Consider the following 18,803-nt stretch of genomic DNA (forward strand, 5'->3'; position numbering starts at 1 on the left):
TATAAGGATACAACAGTAAACATTGCATTTTAAAGTATGAACTAATAATAAACATAATACAAATAAACAATACTCATCTAAACATCTATATTTAATTTTTAAGGGTAATTATGTTTTTATGTCTACAGAAGTGAAGCAAATTTTTAGCTCACTCAACAGTCACAAAGGGAAGCAGCAGAAATAAATAACGGATAGTTTGACAACAGGTTGAAGTGACTGAACTACTCAGTTCACAAAGTCTGAGTGTTTGGGTGTCTCTGAAATGACCAGCTCACCTGTGACTGTTGATTTCCTTCCTGTTTGAGGATCCTAGAACTCAGGATCTCTCTTCTAAGATGGGATTAAAAAAAAAAAAAAAAAAAAAAAAAAAAATCCTACAACGTTGGTTAAGACCACCAACGACAGATCTTTAGGAGTTATGTTATTCAGGGCTTCGACTACAGACGAGTCCAGACATACAGGAACAAACGTTTTATTTTATAATGCAAACCGCAACATATGAATTATATTATTTACCCAAAGGAGCAGGAAAAAGGTCATATACCCGTGGCAAAATAAATCACACAGTCTGTGTTAAATCTAAGTCCAACACAATATTTCCATCCTCAACCATAAAGGGAATTATTCACCCAAAAAACAACATGTACATTCCTTTGATGTCGGACAGTTCATTCTTACTTTGTGGCTATAATCAAGTCTCACCCAACGGCAGGAATATGGGACTTTTACTTTCCTCTGCAGACATTGCAAAAGGAAAACCCGACTTCATATCAAAGTCAGTGATTTGTTAACGGATCGTTGATCCATTTCTGTTTTGACGTGTACACAAATTTGAAGTGAACTGTGTATCATAGGGTTCATAAAGTGAATTCTTCAGGGTTTTTGCTTTAGGAAGGCATTTTATCAAAGTGTTTCTACGCACAAATATAGCTCAGGTGAAAACTGAACCTTCAATTAATCTGTTCAGCTATTGCTTAGATAAATAATATTTACTCTACAAGGAAAAAAAAAAAAGAAAAAAAAAAAAGAAAGTTTCACATTGTTCAGATGCATGTAAAAGAAAAACAAACTGTTCTAAAATGTCAAACTGACATTTTTTTGGTTGAAAAATCCCTGCGCTGTTGGTTCTTGAAACATGTTACCACATCTGCATCAAGTCTTGGAAAGTTTCAGAAAGGATTAGCTGACTGGCTGAAAACCCAGCCATGTGACAAAAACAGTGACAGAAGTCTTTAGTAACTCTGGGGGGGAAAAAAAAAAGGAAATAGCACCATGTTCACTGAGGGCAAGCCAGAAGGTAAAGGGGAGAAGCTGCAGGACACACAGAGTTCAAGTGTGCACTTGCTGCAGCTTGCAGTTAATCTGCTCATCCTTCAACATGACTTTTTGGTCTCTATTCTCCTCGACTGTAGTCTGGCTGTGTGCAGCTTATGCAAATATAGTCCTCCTTCTCCGCACGCTCAGCAGACAGTCCAACGCAGATCTGGTGGAACCACTGATTGCAACTGCCGTCACACTGGACCCAGTTTACCTGAAATGAACATGAGATACAATAAATTCAAAACTTATAGCATTTTCACCTTTTGCACTTTAAATCTCATCTAAACAAGAGCAGTAGTCAGTTAATCATTAGGGGATATAAATGCAGCCGACTAATGAAACGAACCTCGTCACCCTCTGGCTCTCTGCACCACGGTGCAGCACACAGTGAGTAATCCTCCGACGAGTCTGAAAGAGCAGGGTCAGACCCCGTGTGGGTGGGCGAACCATTACTCTTCGATTCTTCGCTCCTTTCTTTGCTTCTCTTGGGTTTCTTCTTGCGACACTTCTTGGCCTTCTCGCTGTGCTGAGAATCGGAGCTGTCCTTACGGCGCTTGGTCCGCTTGCTCTGACCATTTATGGCCTCCTTTTTAACACTCGGAGCTCCATTCTAAGTAGAATATAAGTGGAATTAGTAAAAAAAAGAGCAATATAGCATAAAGTATAGGCTGTGACAGAATATTATCTAAATGCAGTCAACTTAGTAGGATCAGTAATTACCTTGTTGTGTTGAGGGCTCCCTCTCGGTGAGTTCTGCTCCTGTTCTGTGGTGTTCCCACTAGGGGGGCTCTGTGAGGGCAGGGGGGCCAGTTTGTAGAGTAGATATCTGTACAGTTGCTCAGTCTCAGGCAGAGTGACCTGCAGCAGGAATCCCTCCACCATCAGCTCCTCCAGCTCAGGATTAAGTCCTGTTTTTTTTTTTATTTGGGAAGGGAGGGGGGGCAATCAGAGTTCAGACATGATCTGAAAAGTGAAAATGCAGAATGTGCTTACAGCAAAAAGCTTTCACACTTACCCTGGAGTGGAACAGAATGGTGCTCTGTATAAAAAGATGAGCCATTTGTTTCCTGAGGCAAATGTGAAGACTCTCTGGGTCCAACTCTCACCTGAAATAAGAAAAAAAAAAATTAAAATAATTCACTCCACAGATGCTAAATTTATCATCGATGTTTACAAAATAAACCCACTCACCATCTTTGACACATTCTCAAGTACTCCATCTGCGCAGGCTTGCTGGACTCTGTGCTGCCATCGCACCGTCCTCTCAATGAGGAAGCGCAGAGCGTCTCCCTCTGGTAGGCGAACCCGAATCCTCTGCAGGGAGGCCAGCAGGGGCAGGACTTTGTCCAGAGGAGGTTTCCTCGACCGCTGGCAAAGAGGGCACAGCCAGGCCTGGCCGTACTCGAGATCTGCGGTCGCTGGTACGCAGCCACAGTGGAAAATGTCTCGACAGAGCTCACACTGCATCATGGCTCCTGAAGGGGCCGTTTGGCAAACACAAGCACTAAGTGCACAACAGCTTTCAGCAGGAAGAAGCTTGGACTCATTTGAAGACCTCAGAGCCAGCAAGATCTCCATCTCCCTCTGTCGAACCTCTGCAAGAGTCACCATCTGTGAGGAGAGAAAATTAGATCAAATTTAAAACTAACACCCGACACCAGATTATGTCTCACTTGCAGCTCTTTTAATATACAAACTCCTGAAGTGACCTCTAAAAAAGAAACCCTGTGTGCCTACTGAACCTTTTTTTAATACTAGGTTAAATCATTTAAAGTGCCCAAGAAACTTGCTTAGAACTACATTTGGGCTGCAGGGGGACTTTCTTTTGATTCACAGACAGCATTTATTCTGCGGCACGTTACGTCTGTCAGAGTAAGGCAAGAAGAAGAGAATTTATTTAAATAAATTAAAAAAAAAAAAATCTGTTTATAGTTATAAATAAGCAGCACTTTTTAAGAAGAACATTCTGGAGTAAAGGAAACTATACAATAAGCTGGTTTTTAATCCTAACTATAGTCAAACAGTAATGAGAGAAAAAAAAAAGATAATGCAGGTTTACTCACAGCAGAGGCAGAGTCCTTACTCTCAGAGAGAGCTCTCTCTACGTCACACACAGAGTCCAGTTTAGCTGAAGCCTTTTTAATGATCTGTGGAGCTTCTTTCATTTTTTTAGATTTTGACTTCTGATGTCCAGACCCAACGTCACACCTTGGGCAGAGGACCTGAAAAACAAGACGACAAATTCTATTAGAAGAGCTTTTTAAGTTCAGGCAATTTACCAGACTTCTAGTTTTATGATGTCAGGCACTAAATTTTCATGCTGATGGATAATGAACATTATGTTTGATTCATGGGCTCTTTGGGATTGTGGTCATGCATACAGTGCATAATAAATACAAAACAATTTGGTCCTCAGTGAAGATGGAAGGGTCTGCATTCGGGTCAGCCACATTTATTTACACATATTTACCTCTAGGAGGGAGAAAGGGGAGTTTTTCAGTAGGAATGTCTTCGTGGCGGTCTCCTTCCAGCTCTGGACGTCGCTGACGAGTGCCTCGAGGCGACTGAGCTGGTCGAGCTTCACTGGGATGCCCTCTGCTCTGAGAACCAGCTCAGAGAGGCTGTCAAGCACAGGAATACGTCCCCCGAGCTGCGAGCACAGACAAGATTAATAATTCACATTCACCCATTGCTAATATTTAAGTGATAAAAGCATAAAGTATATTTTACCTGAAGCATTTCAGCTTCATGGAGCCATTTCTTGGCCTTGCTGACAACATCCTTCAGCTGCAAACAGTTGGGCAGATAAGCAGGGATGTTTTCTACTTCCTGTAGAGCAGCATCAAGGGTTTCTATGGTGTGATATGGCCTGTGAAGAAGAGTGAGGTTTAGTAAATAGTGCAGATGTTCAAAATAGTCATTCATATAAAAGAAAGACCATAAGCTCATTTTCAGTGTTTGGTGTATCACTGTCACAACACCATAACTCACTTTACTCATCATGATCCAACTCTGCAGATGTGGCACCTTTCACTCTGAAGTTTTAAGCTGATTTCACACTTTCACATAACATGAAGTGTGAATTTTACTTTATTTTCATGAAATTTTAAAGGTCATAAGTTGCAGAAACCTCTTCATTTCTGCTTGGTGTCATTCACCGTGTCTGTCATCACAACTTGTGTGTTAAGAATCAGTGAACCTTCATATCCTCACCTGGCCTCCAGGAGACTGAGGACTCGCTCCTCCCACTGCTCTGACACCGTCAGCAGCTCCTGCAGACGAGCCATGGCCTTCTCCACAGAGCTGTGAGGGGCCAGGCCCACACCTTGGTCTATCAGCCTCCTCATAGTGTCCAGACAGAGGCTGTCTGGCCGGCTGCTGGCTTGCTGAACAGCCTCCAGCCATCGAGCCTGCTCCAGTCTCTCTCTGAGCAGGGGCAGCTGCTGCAGCTCCACGTCCAGGCCCAGACTCACATCCAGCAGGTCCTGCAGCTCCAGGGGACTGGGTGACTCATCAGAAAGGAGGCGTTCGCTGCGCTGCTGGAAGTCATCCACCCGGTTCAAAAGGTCCTACAGATCACATCCAACAGGGAAGGCATTTCAATACTGGTTCAGGCACACTTTATAAAAAATAAAGTACATCTATGGTGTATGCTGAGACTAGAGATACTGCCAAACTTTGATGGGGACAGAAGGGTTTGAAGGTGAAGCAATTCTTTTTAAGAAAAATTCAAAATTCATTTTTATTTCTTTTTACTAACCTTCAGTAAAGGAGCCTGTCGGATGTTACATGGCAGGTTGTCCAGCTGTTTGACAAACGACCTCAGCTCCTCCACAGTTAACTCGTTCTGGCTTTGAGACTTTCCTCCTCCAGAGCGGTACCTGGAGCACAGATTAAAACTGTGTTACACACCATTTAGCACTGCGACTGGCAAAGAAAACCGAAAACACCGCCAGCAGATGAGCAACAACAATAATTTACATAAATGTGAGTCAGCTTGCGCTAATACATACTAGAAACCCGTCTCCAGAAAACAGCTTGTTCCAGAGAACAACAAGAACATGACATGATTATGTAACATCCTGTGTGACCTATGAAACTGAATCAATAAGGCCGTTTCCATCTTTCAATAAAGATAGATCCATGAGCAGTGTGGAACATTTCAAAATTGGATTTTAGTACCTCGTCTGCCTCTTCCCATTGAGAAGCTGCTGTGCTGTCACAGAAACTTTATCAGCCTCGGAGGTGATTGTACGCAGCTGATCCAGGAGGCTGGTTTGAGGGAACGCCTTTGTTTCCGCCTGCTCTACCAGGACGTGAAGCTCCTCCAACCCTAACCAAAAACAGAACAGTGTTACAAGAAATGTCCAGATTGCATATTAACATTTGAATAAGTCACTAAAATGACAAAGTACATCAGGGTGAGCACCTTTTTTCTTGGTTCCTTTGTTCTCCACGATGTCCTGGACATTAGACACCCAGTTTTTATACGAATCTGCACGCAGCTTCACAGAGGCCATCAATGGGTACAACTCATCCAGTGTAAACTTGTAACTGCAGGAGAGATGAAAAAAAAAAACAAACATTAAAAAAACAAAAAAACAAACCCAAAACAAGGTGAATAAACAATGATGATTTTTGTCATGTAACTTTTCAGTACAAAGTCATAACTGCCTGTCCTAAATACTACAAGAATCAGCTCTAGTTTGTTAAAACCTTGTCTGGATGAGAAGGCAGGCAGGTTTTACACTTGGTTGTTCTTTGTAGGTTGAGTAGCTGCTGTTACTGGGAGCAAAGAATTGCAATAGTCTTATGTATATCATAGCAACAACAAACCTTTTTTTTTTTTTTTTTCTCTTTCATGAGACTGCTGAATTTTTTTGCCATTAGGAAAAACTTGTTATATTTCTCCACTTCCAATAACCTTTTAACAGGCTGTTCAGCTGGAGCAGACCCCTTGTAATTACAGATGAGCTGAGAAATGAGTATGCAAATGAGCAAGCAGAGGTGCTGTTGTCACTTATCACTTACTTGAGTGTGAGGTTGCTAGGAGGACAAAAGCAGAGGTTCTGGGTGTGGTACAAGCAAACCGTCTTGTCAGGACTGCAGGCACAGGTGATGCCAGACAGGTAACAGGTGGTCAGACACTTGAAACACTGCCGTTTCTCATCTGGGAGCACCTCATAATCAACCTGCTGAGACTGCACCACGCCCTGGGGACACAGATGCAGTCATTAGAGGAGCACAAGAGACAGAAGAGCCGTATGTGTGTACCCCCCCCCCCCAAAAAAAATAAATAAATAAAGGGAGAGGGGAAAAAAAAAATCTCTGGGAGTTGAAACTTGTATTGTGATAAACATTTTCCTAAAAGGCTCAAAAGGCCTCTCTTATCTAGGGCAGATGTCACAATTAACTCCTGTCAAATAGATAAATCTGTCCATATGCACTGCTTTTCAGATGGCTATAAAAACAGCGGAGCTGCTCACCATTTTGTTAATTTTCTCTCGTAGTTCCTTCTCCTCTTGGACCATGAGAGTCATGTCCTCATGCAGTGTTGATGCCAGAACAACATCCATCGTGTCTGCTTTAAAGGCCATGTTGCAAACCATCTCGTCGTGGGAGAAGACGCAGTATCTGCTCAGCTGGCGATAGTGACCCACACAGCTACGGCCAATGGGCATCTGTCAGAAAACGTGGAAATCAAGGTGTGTTTAAAAGGAATGCACCAAATCTACACACAAAACACACATCCTAAAGTGTTTGGGCTTGAACAGAACTCATAAAAACATCTATCGTGATGCAAGGAAGCTGAGGAGGAATTCAGTTATAACCAACTAAAATGATGTGGTTATCTGGTATAGTGCAAACACATTTTTCTTACCCAGTCCATGGTGCAGAAGTTGACTGCTTCAGCAAAGTTGAAACCCTGGTTGAATCCACTGTGGTAAGCTCTGGGGAAAGTGATGACAAACTCACCTGCACACTGGTTGGTGCGATAGATCTACAGGTGGAAAGACAAGAAAAATTCACGTTTTGCTGCCCCGTGTGTGTTTTTTTTTTTTTAATTCTGTTCCATGAAGTGGTTTTAAAATTTAATCTAAACCCTGTTTTTAATTTTTTCTTAAGTTTAAGTACTTTCTTGCTGTAAGACAATGTTTGAAGGGTGTTGTATGCATTAAGCAAGAAATCTCCTCAATTTACATTTCTTTATAATTTGATTCTCAGTTTTTATTTATTTACAGTTAACAGTTTACCGGGACACCGTTGTTCATCAGAGTGTTGGGATTCATGATGGTAACCAGCTGATGAAGGAGATCTGGCTGAGACTGAAACAGCTCAGGAGCCAGTTTCTTCATGACCGCCTCGAGGTGCTCTGCAGCATAACCAGGAGCCCCATACCACGTCTTTGGCTCACCCCTGCACATATGGTCAAATATCTTAGTTAAAAAAAACAATCGCAGAAACCCAGCAGGAAATACATTTTTATGCATTATAATACATGTTTTACAGGATTGACAAAGTTTAATCCTTAAGAAAAATCATGACTTAAGGGGCCTGTTTGTTTTTTCCATGATTCTGGGGTTCAGTTGAGAGGTTTCTCTAGTGTATGCACAGATTACAAAAAGGCTTCTAGTGTTAAGAAAATAAAACTCCAACATTAAGAAAAAAAAAAAAAATCATTACTACAGTTGGACAAAAGCATATAGAAAGTCCACTCTACCAGTGCAGATAGTTTATGGAGTAGCTCCAGTGGTCCTCGATGTGCCAGCAGAAAGAGGAGAAGCACATGCCCACATACAGCCAGGGTACCTTCATCCCACAGATGTCGGCTGTAATGTGGGTCAGCACCGAGGCATCGAGGACCGGCATGTTGTTCAAATTCCAGCCGCTGCTCAGGTAATGCTGCAGGTCAGAGATGCATCTCAATACTCAGACATAGCCGAGAAAATATAAAATCAATCATATGTAATTACAAACAAATCAGTCCTGCTCATTTTTAATGCTGCCTGCCAGAATTTTAAAAACACTTTTAATTTGGATAACCAAGTTTAAAAAGGTGCTTTTATTACATTTAATTAAAAAAAAACAAAAACAAAAAACACAGTTGTATGTACCACTATATATAAAACTTAATGTTTTAAAAGAAAGAAAAAAAAATGCATTCCCATGACAGACAATTTGTACCTCGTCCTCAGGAGAGACTTCAAAATGTCCGTTTCTCACAGGAAAACCACTCCCAAACTCCTTGGAGGCAATGTCTGCTCCGTACTCCACAGTCACATCCTCCTCGATGGTACTCACTAGACGCCAGAACTCCTTCTCCACCAGCTCAGTTGGCACCATCTTAAAAAGAATATATTTATCAATGCATTGTATTAAATACAAACATTAAAAAAAAAAAAGTGAGATAACAGACACAGGATTTGATCTGTAAATAGAATAACAAAGCATTTCTTACTTTTTTAAACTCTACAATAAAACAACAGACTGGGATTGTTTCCTTTGTCTCAGAAAACTGGTTTGCGATAAAAATGACATTTTCATGTACTGGAATGTTTCAGTTTTCTATATATTTATATTTGGAAATGATTTGGTGCACAGAGCATTTAGTAAAAGTCAGTACAACCTCTGTTTTGACTGTGCAAGCCATCACATTTGGAGGTCACAGTAGTATAAATGAAGCTGTGGGGAAACTAGTTTTATATGACTTCTGGTAAGAAATGTAAGAGATGCTCAAAGTTAATTATGAAGTGGTTTTATTAAAAAAAAAAAAAAAAGTAAATGTTGCAGCATATATTTAATAAAGTACTGTCTCAGTTTGAACATCTGATATGTTGTCTTTATGCCATTTCTGGTATAAATACGATGTTTGCAAAAGGACAGCTGTGATAAAGAAGTGAGACTTAAGTTTTAAACACAATGGTCAACTCTTAAAAGGCTATCAAACAGTAACTTGCTTACAAGTTCTACATATTCATATGCAGAAACTGCTGATGAGTCTTAATGTTGTGCAACCTGTTCTAAAAATCCAGCTCTTACTCTAGTAGGTATCCTTACAGCTTTTTGTTTTTAAGGTCCTCACCTGTGGAACAAACTTCCTGAACACCTGAGATCAGCTGAAACCATTATATAATGTGTGAGACAAACTCACATGAACTGGCATGTTGAAATAATCAGACTTGAAGGAGTCAGCCATGTCTCCAAAAGCTTGGAGGGTGTAGCTCCTGCTGGCCTGCTCAAAGCCAAATGCAACAGGAGGTTTGCCACATTCCTGTCAAAAACCAACAGATGACATAAAAAGTTAAAATAAAACCACCTGGGATTATACTATAATTGTGTATGTCAGACAGGAGGTATACTCTAGTTCCCAGTGTTGAGCTGACTTGAGCTCTCTGAGGGTGGAAGAGCTGCAGCTCACCTGAGCCAGGCACTTGGGGCATCTCCAGTCACCTCTGGGAACATCGTGGAGTGGAGGGATGAGACAGAAGATGTGATAGCTGTCGTCACAGCCGTCACATAATAGCAGGCGGTCCTCAGCACTTCCACTGCCACACACCAGGCACATGTACTGGTCCACCTGATGAGACAGAATAGTTATGAGCATGTACTATGTACAAAATAGATGGATGTTTAAATCATGTAACAAAACAAAGTAGTTGGGCAATAACTAGCACATAGGAAAACATTTACTTTATTCACTGGGGGGATGTTTATTGTATTTAATATAGTTTCTTCATTTTCAGTTGTTTCCTTGTGTTCAATGGGCTCAGTTTTCACCTCAGTGACTGCCATTCTCACTGAAAAACAAGAATGAAGACTGATCAGAGGCTTTAGGATTCGCCAATAACATTTAGACCCATTAAGCAACAGGTTCATTTTCATTTATAAATCTATCAGCACAGTTTTTCTTACCAGGTTCTGGTTTGGGAATATATGTTCCCATTCTCCTCCTCAGGTTGGGACGAATCTCACGAACTTCTCTGGGTTCACTTTTGACATATCCTTTCTGGAGTCAGTGAGATTCAGACACAAACAGAGTTAGCTGTACTTTCAGAACTAATGTGGGAATGACACCACTAAATGGTCAGTCTCTGTTCAGGTCTGCTGTCATATGATCACAGAAACATGTCTTGTTTTAGACAGGTCCGTCTGAAATGCACTACAGTTTTAATCCTTTTTTTTTAAGTAAATAACACATGCAGTAAACAATTATTAAAAATACTGCACAGTGTCTCCCTCCCCTCCCCCCCACGGCAGATGGCTGCCCCTCCCTGACGGAGATTTCTTCCTGTTAAAAAGGGAGTTTTTCCTTTCCTACTGTCACCAAATAAAACTGAATTGAATTGAATTAAGCTAAACCTTCCTGCAGCGTTTCTGCATGCTAAGCAGACGTACAGTTTCTGGGTTCTACAGATTTTGTTGCGACTTGCACAGTTCCATTAGCTTCAATTACAGCCAGTGAAAACTGAAGGCTGGCAGCATTTTATCTTTTTATAGCCTTCACCTGCTTTGAAGGCATCAGATTGTTAGAGGAGCCCATAGCTGTTTAAAGTATCCACAAAGCCAGGGAACTTAGCTCTGCTGCCAACTGCCAGTGACAATTATTGACACGCCTTACTGGTGCAAATGAGCTAATCAAAGCCTAAGAATTAAATGAAGTTTTAAGAATTTCAGAGTACAAAGATGCACGGACTTTTGCATACACTGCTCATCTTGAGCTGCAGTACACCACACTAAGAAATTGCAATTTAGAGGGAAATGTCAGAGAAGACAGACAATGGACTCACCTCAGCTCTCATTCGTTTGGCTCGGCGAGCGATGCTGCAGGTCTCCTGGGGTTGGACTGACTGACGCTGCGGCAGGTCGTGAGGGGTGTACTCCTTATCTTTAGTGTCATTGGTCAAGGTGGCCGCCTGTAGGAAGAAGTGGATGAAACCAAATTAAAAAAAAAAAAATACAAAGAAATACATAAAATACTGACAATAATAATTTTAAACCATAAATGGTTTTAAACCATGAGGATCTCTACATCCAAACATGATTCTCAACATCTGACTGGAACAGGTATGATTTTCAAAAGGACAAAATATTAACACAGTTGTGCTTCTATTTAAAGACATCAAAACACAAATATCACTGTGAAAGTGAAGAACTGTTAACACATCTCATAGTTTCATATAAACTTTCCATGCATCTAAATCTGATGCCAGTGAATTTTTACCGACAGTTAAAGTTTCAGGATATTGTGTTGTTTTAAAACAACCTTTGTTGTTTTTTGACTAAAGTGTTTATGACTTGTTCCTTCCCAAGCAAAAAACACGCACTAACACTGGAAAAGTCACTCTGCTGACAAAATCTTATTTTGGTGTGTGCATAATGAAAGGTCACAAAACACTTGAATTTAGATAGTGCTGCCTGTGAATAATATAAGCAACTGACAATATCAAGAGCAAAACATGTGGAATCCATTACTAAAGCTCACTTCATAATAGTCCGTCTTCAACAGATTAAACAGTACTGTGTTTTTGATGCTTGCTGGATAAAGTGTTTCACCGAGGCCTGCACTATCAAGCATAGTCAACATACTCAGAATCACTGAGTTATCGGACTTCACTTACCCTAACACTGACAATCGCCCTACAGGGTCACATGAAGGCTGTTAACAACTCAGTAAGTAAGCCCAGGGTCCCCCCCTCCCCATTCTAGCTACGAGTGCAGTCTGAATAGTCACAAACATGGACAGGTCTACTGGCAGAAGAATTAGCTTTCTTTGTAAGAATAACCAAACTATTGCATTAGAAAAATATGAAGGATAAACACATAATACAGGCTGAAAGTATACCACACGTCTTTAGTATGAATGTAACAGGAGACACACTGTGTGGTAGTACTGTATTAAAAGTGCTGTATGAACATGTGCGCACTTTAAACACTTTGGTCAGCAGGACTGGAAAATAACCACTACATTAATCAAATTTAGCCTATTTGAAACCAGGAAGGATAGCTGGCAAAAATATTGACTGTGTAAGTTAACAGACTTCTCAGCATCACAGCTGTATCATTAAGACATGAGAGTATCTGACGGATAAATTAATGTTTGTATGTGTTCATGACAGTTTTCCTTTTTATTCTTTCAGCCCGAGTGTAAGGATTAAATATAGTGTGTGTGGTTGTATCTAAGAATCTGTAAATATTACTCATTACTCATAAGGGAAAGACAAATACTTTAGATGTTCTTACTATCTGTATATTGAGATCTGTGGGGCTTTCTGAAAATGGTGATGCCATTTTCCAGATAACTGATTGGTCATTTCATACCTGTTGATCTCCAGTCTGGAATGTAACCTGCTCCGGAGGAGATTAGGTCTGCAGTACAAGTTACCATGGAGATGCATTCTGGCAAGAAATGACCTCCCTTTATAAAAGTGAAAACCCAGGGTTGCCCCAGAAGTTAGCTTGGTAAGCCTAAATTTAGGTAAGCCTAAATCCTGCTTCATACTATAGCCTCTGGCTGTACAGGTGATCTAATCCCTGAAGCACTAATACCCCAAAATAAACACCCTCTATCTCTTTGACAACTGTGCACAGCCCCACTGTGTCTGAGAGGACTCAATAACAGACTAAAGTGTTCAATACCAGGCACATATGGCTCTTGTTTCCACCATAGTCCTCATTTAGTCCTTTAAAAGAATAATTTTGCCTTAAATTATAATACTGCCAATAAATTAATTGCATACACAGTCATTGCTCCTAAGTTCACTTTAATAGAGTGTACAGCTCGTAATGAAACTAATGGATTGCAGAGTCTTCCGATAAACATCCAGTCAGTTGTGAACCAGCCTGCCTACTGCTGCTCTGTGAAGAGAAAACAGGTGACGGTACATACGGAGAGATTGGCTCCAGTCTGGAAAAGGTTATATGGGTAAAGGATCCGCTCATAGTGTGCCCGGAGGTGAGAGCCAATAGCCTTTCCTGGAGCAAAGCCCATCTTGACGGAAATCTTAGTCCAGCGGCGGTCTCTGCAGACTGCATCAAAGCCTCCCTCTTCATTCACCAACTTGGAAAGTGGGAAATAATAAATTCAATACAGAGTAAGGAAAGCTTACATGTGCAGAAAGCTGCTGTACAGACGAGGGACAAATTAAAAATCATCGAGATGAAGTATCTTAGTAAGGAAATAGTCTCTGCACGCTGCTGGGGTGCAGGATTTTCCCAGCTGAGATTGGGGCTTTAGGAGGAACCGTGCAAGTAAGCATGAGCGGTCTGCATACAGTAAAGGTAACAGGTTTGTGTTATCTCACTGACAGTAACTCATCTAATTTGTTTTTGGATCCATTGCATGACTGCATATTTACATAATTTTTTCATCAAAGCATTTGGTGAGGCCTCAGGCCCTATGGGGGGGGTGGTACTGACACTGGAAGTGTAAACATCCAACAGGAGAGAAGGGATTCAGCAGGATAAAAGTCAACCATTGTAACCGTTCCCTTTAAAAGGACAAGTGGATCCAAAAAAATGGCCAAAACGACCCCCACCACACTCACGCACAATTCATTTTGTCACCCATCTGTACAGTCATAAGTAATAAAGTCAAACATATAATTTAGTTGTAAAGCATTCATAATTCCCTTCTTAGCTTCATAATTGTAGACCTAGTGGGGATTTTCATACCTTATTCAGTTGGTACAGGTCCAGAATCTTTCGTTCCACATGAGGAATTTTCAATGTGCATCCTTGTAGCTCCCAGAATTTCGCTATTTGATCCAGGAAGTTGAGTTTAACTCTGGTCTGAGCCTACAACGGTGAAACAATGTTTAGTTTGTCAAGCAATAAGCATGTGACTGGACTTGAAAGAATACATTGATAGTAACTATGTAATTTTAGTAAGTCTATCTTGCTGTATTCTCTCTAACTAGTGTCATCATTTTCTTTTTTTTAAAAACACAAATATGTCTGCAGTCATTTCTCCTCATAGCTCACTGTGGCATGATAGTGAATTTATCAGATGTTTTGATGTTGTTGGCATTTTTTTGAAGGACAGTGAACAAAGGCAGAGCCAGTGAGGCAATAACTGACAACAAGAGATGAGCAAAACTGGCTTTCCTAAATATACAAACATATTAAATGACTGTACCTCCAGCTCATTAAGCCGTTGGATTCGTGGCGTGAATTTGAGTCTGTCGACATCACAGGCAAACGGTGGCTGCCAATCCTACAAAGAGAAAAGAAAAAGACATTTTTAAGCAAGATTAGACTAAAGGCTCTGCAGCCGTCTCTGGCTCTAAGCTCCAAGCCAAGACTTCTACTTCAAGATCTGAATATGAGATCTGAGTATCGCTGTGTGGCACATGAGAATGAGGCAAAGATAACGGCATACCGAGGGACAGACACAGAAAATTCAACATTTTAATGTTACTAAATATAATAAGTCAAACACAGGTTTGCATCATTTCTGATAATTAGCTATTAATGAATAGAAGGCATCACCAGGATGATTCCACACAAAAACATCACTTCGATGCCTAACCACAAGTTAGCAGCTGAGAAAAACAACTGTCTTACACACTAAAACGCTAACCATGCACAACTTCCTGCATGACTAGGACAAGTTGTGACAGTTCAAGATTCGGTTTTGTATAGTTAAATGTTGATCCCTCACACTGGAGTGAGGGAGAATATTTACAAATGAGAGGAAAACATGCCGTCTGTAAGTGTTATTATAACTATGCTATTCTCATATTATGAAGCTGATAATGGTAAATGCTGTCATACACTGGCATGGTATTATTGTTTTGTTTTGCTAAAGAGCTGTTTTGATCCAGTCGTTAATTAAAGGACTGTCTTAACTGCTTCCTGACAACAAAGGACAGAAAAATAGTTTACCGTGAAGATAAATTTTTCAGTTTTGCTCTTCAAATACATCATAACACGCACTTGTCAAAAAGACACACAAAAGGTCCTAAGAAAAAAAAAGAAAAGAAAAGAGAAACCTGCATCCACAGCATAGTGCCTTTTATTATTGAATATTTAGTTTATATAGTTTCCAAGTTATGAAAATGTATCCATTAAACTTTCTGTGTCTAAAGTGGCGTTTTCAAAAGGTATTGTTTTGTTTATTCTGGAGTCAAAAAGGCCTAAATGTTCAGTCTGTGGGTTTCTTAAGAGTGAGGCACAACATACAGCATCCGGGTTGAAAATTACATTTATTATTTGACCACAACAGAAGATAACAGGGCTTTCAGTGGCAGGATGGTTAAAAAAAAAAAAAAAATCTTTAACATTTTAATATGCATTTTCTGAATAGTCAGTGAATATTATTAATACCAATAGAAAATAGATGAACAGAGGCTGTAAGCAACTTGTGTTCTCAGTGTGCATATAATGTGTTTGCACTGTAGTCCACAGAGGATCCAGTATCATTAGATTATAATTTAGTTATTTTTAGTCATTTGTGGCAATATACTAACCTGCAATAATAGGTATTAAAAATACTGAACCCATTTATACTAAAATTGGGTCTTCCTTTTGTTTTAAGATCAGGTTTACATGCCAAACAAACTGAAACAGTACTGTAATGAAAAGGAAATGTGGCAAATAAACATATGCAGACTGATAACGTTCCAGGCAATTCAATCTTAAAACTATCACAATATTTCTTAAAGATGAATACAAACATTTACTGTAGGACTGAGCACCTACTGTATGCAGCGTTACCACAGGCTCTTTAAAATGTCAAAGACACGATTTACTGGGCCTGGACAATGAGGGAAATGCTGGCCAGAGAAGAGATAACAATAGCTGTATTAACATCACCTTATCCTTGGATTAGACTAACAAATGTGGCACAAAAGCAAAACAATCATTTCTGAAAACAAATGGAAATGCACTATGTTTTACTGTCCATTCTCCAGGCACAAATCTGACCACAGCCATTAAGACTGCAAGCACAATTTTGGTCTCTACATGACTCCTCTGACCTCAGTGCAAAATGGCAAATACAAGCGGTGAGAATTTAACCACAAACAGGCCAGGCATATCTCTGAAAGCCATCTACATGTGTGCTACAAACATCTATAGTCAAAATGTGACCTGTGTAAAAACCCTGAAGGAAACTCTTAACCACGTAGTGTGCACCAGAAATCACTGATCAAAAACAGGTTGTGGTGCAGTGTTTACTTCCTTTCTAAAAACTTCTGAACCGTTTAAATATGAGAAAAGATCTTTTTGAAAAATGAAACAAAGAACAGGAGATATCAAGTAAGATCCAATCTATAACCTCATGATTGTGTGTGGAAATGGCGTGCACCCTTTGCAGACCCAAAACCTCCAGGATCCATCTCTTTATACAAAGAGATAAAAACAAATGTAAAAATAAATAAATAATTACACATATAAATTTGTCCTAGTAGAAATCCTAGCTCAGTTTCCATCTACTGAAGGCTTTAAGATTGTTTATTGGACTGTCTGTGGCCCACATAACCCCTGGAGCCACATTTTGATCCGCAGGTTCAGATGAAACTGCCGGTGCAGGCGCACGAATGTGAAGGTAAATGATAGTTTAGATGGTACAGAGAGATTTCAAGTTTAAAACCAACTACAGATGAAAACTATCAGCAGCTAATCTTTGCTCAAAGATTTACCCACTGCCTTCTTTTGTTTACATGAGCTGTGCATTTCAGCCATTTACCCAGCAAACACTGAAAGCAGTCACCCCACCCTCCCGCTTTTGATGACAATTCAGTCCCGTGTACCCATACCAGTTAGGTTAGTGTGCAAAATAACCCCCCCTTTTTTAAGACTGCTTCCTGATTTCCGCTGAAGAAGCATGGCACACAGGTTTAAAAACAAAACAAAATTTCCACCCCGACAGGATCTTGTATTTATTTTTTAAACTGACAAAGAGGATACCTTCTTTAAAAAAAAAAAAAAAAAAAATTCAATAATTTCAGTGCAATCTCCCTTGTTAATGCACGGACACACCCTTGAATAAAGTATATGCCCACTCCGGTCACACATCTCAGAAATAAGGTCAACGGGACATTATCTTTGCATTATGTTAAATCTGGGATATTTTTAAAAACCCATATATTATCTGTATTTCCTTACAGACTTTGATATTTGACTCCTGAGACGTTAGAGAGGTGTGGATTTACGCCAAGCTAATCCTCCAATTAGAAACATTATTAAAAATAGACACAATCACCTCGGATTTGTTTCCATAATAGCGAAATAAGGTTACCCTGCAAGTCTAAAACTATCTGGTTAATAAAGTAACGCTGCTAACAGCCAGGAATAATCGTGGTTTGAGTGAATAAAGTTGATAAAACTATGATAAAGACAGAAACCGTGCCGCCCCCCCTCCTCCCAAATGAGCGCCGTGTTTCTACGACCCTTTTCTCCATAAACAGTTGGCCACCGAGCACGTACGTTAGCCAGTGCGATGTCAGAAAACTGCGGCTTTAACCGGGCCTGACTGACGCTAGTCGGGTTAATTCACTCTGGCTAAATCCGTCAAATCCTCTTCACAAAGTTGCGCTTTACATTCAACCAAGTATGTAGAAATGGTGGTTAAATTTAGTAGGTCAAGTCTAGGCGAGCCATTTCCGTACGCAGACTCCAGGAAGCACTTCATTCTGCGCTAACGTAAACAATTTGCATTGCTATTTGCGTACAGGCAAACTTTCGCGTTTGAATTATTGTTTAGAAATTTCTCTTTAAGCTGTGCACCCCAGCCCCTCCTTCGCCTATAACAAATCCACTGTCTGGCTTGTTTTCGTGTTTAAACCCGATCAGCACACAGGTTTCCTCCTGAACAGCGGTGTGTCTGAGCTTCCCCGATCGCCGTTACAAACACAACACGGTCCGGCTCTCAGGCTAGCTCGCTATTCTCTACTCGCAGCCGCAATCCGCCATGTTGAAACCTGTCTTTAAAAACACAACTTTGCCTTCTAAATTAGCCACGGCAACAGAGGCCAGCACACCGTGCAAACGCCACGAACAACTTGTCAAAAATAAAAGGATTACTCACCGGTGGTGGTCTGATCTTGCAGATACCGGTTTTCTCTGCAATTGGTCGTATTTTGTTGATGTACGCAAAAGGATCGGCAAATTCCTCCCAGCTGGGCTCAAAAACAGGGCACTCGGGAGGAGGAATGAACTCATTCACCTGCGGCTGAGTCATCGTTGCATCTTCGTTATGACTCCAGCTGAAATAATTTTTAAAAAGGGGGTTTCCTCACGCCGTCCGTGCTCGCTTTGATCTCCAGTCTTTCAGTTCATGGCCACTCTCCACTCATTGAACTCAAAGACGAATTATCTAGTTGGAGACGGGCTCTGACAGCGAGGCACCGTGCACGTCCGCTTCGAAAAGTAGACACCCACGGAATATTTAGGCTAACGTCATTTTTGCGCCGTTTTCGTGCGCAAACACGCACTTTTGCTACCGACATAAAACTCAAACACGGACTGTGTCTGAAGTGACA

The 18,803-nt window shown here is 40.6% G+C and overlaps 1 protein-coding gene across 1 annotated transcript; it reads right to left on the minus strand.

Annotated features, from left to right (window-relative positions):
* Positions 1 to 456: 456 nt before the first annotated feature.
* Positions 457 to 18,502, minus strand: LOC115780011 (lysine-specific demethylase 5B-B-like). Its single transcript, XM_030728927.1, has 27 exons — positions 18,350 to 18,502; positions 14,456 to 14,533; positions 13,993 to 14,115; positions 13,208 to 13,378; positions 11,109 to 11,234; positions 10,234 to 10,327; positions 10,012 to 10,118; positions 9,740 to 9,898; positions 9,473 to 9,592; positions 8,506 to 8,664; positions 8,042 to 8,223; positions 7,575 to 7,737; positions 7,202 to 7,321; positions 6,807 to 7,001; positions 6,352 to 6,533; positions 5,750 to 5,874; positions 5,503 to 5,653; positions 5,081 to 5,201; positions 4,534 to 4,889; positions 4,051 to 4,189; positions 3,791 to 3,970; positions 3,384 to 3,542; positions 2,512 to 2,931; positions 2,336 to 2,426; positions 2,041 to 2,228; positions 1,667 to 1,930; positions 457 to 1,531 (listed from the first exon to the last, which is right to left on the minus strand). The coding sequence occupies exons 1-27, from the start codon at positions 18,500 to 18,502 to the stop codon at positions 1,394 to 1,396; spliced, it is 4,464 nt and encodes a 1,487-aa protein (XP_030584787.1). The 3' UTR covers positions 457 to 1,393.
* Positions 18,503 to 18,803: the final 301 nt, after the last annotated feature.

This window comes from Archocentrus centrarchus, chromosome 5 (assembly GCF_007364275.1).
Source record: "Archocentrus centrarchus isolate MPI-CPG fArcCen1 chromosome 5, fArcCen1, whole genome shotgun sequence".
NCBI lineage: Eukaryota > Metazoa > Chordata > Actinopteri > Cichliformes > Cichlidae > Archocentrus > Archocentrus centrarchus.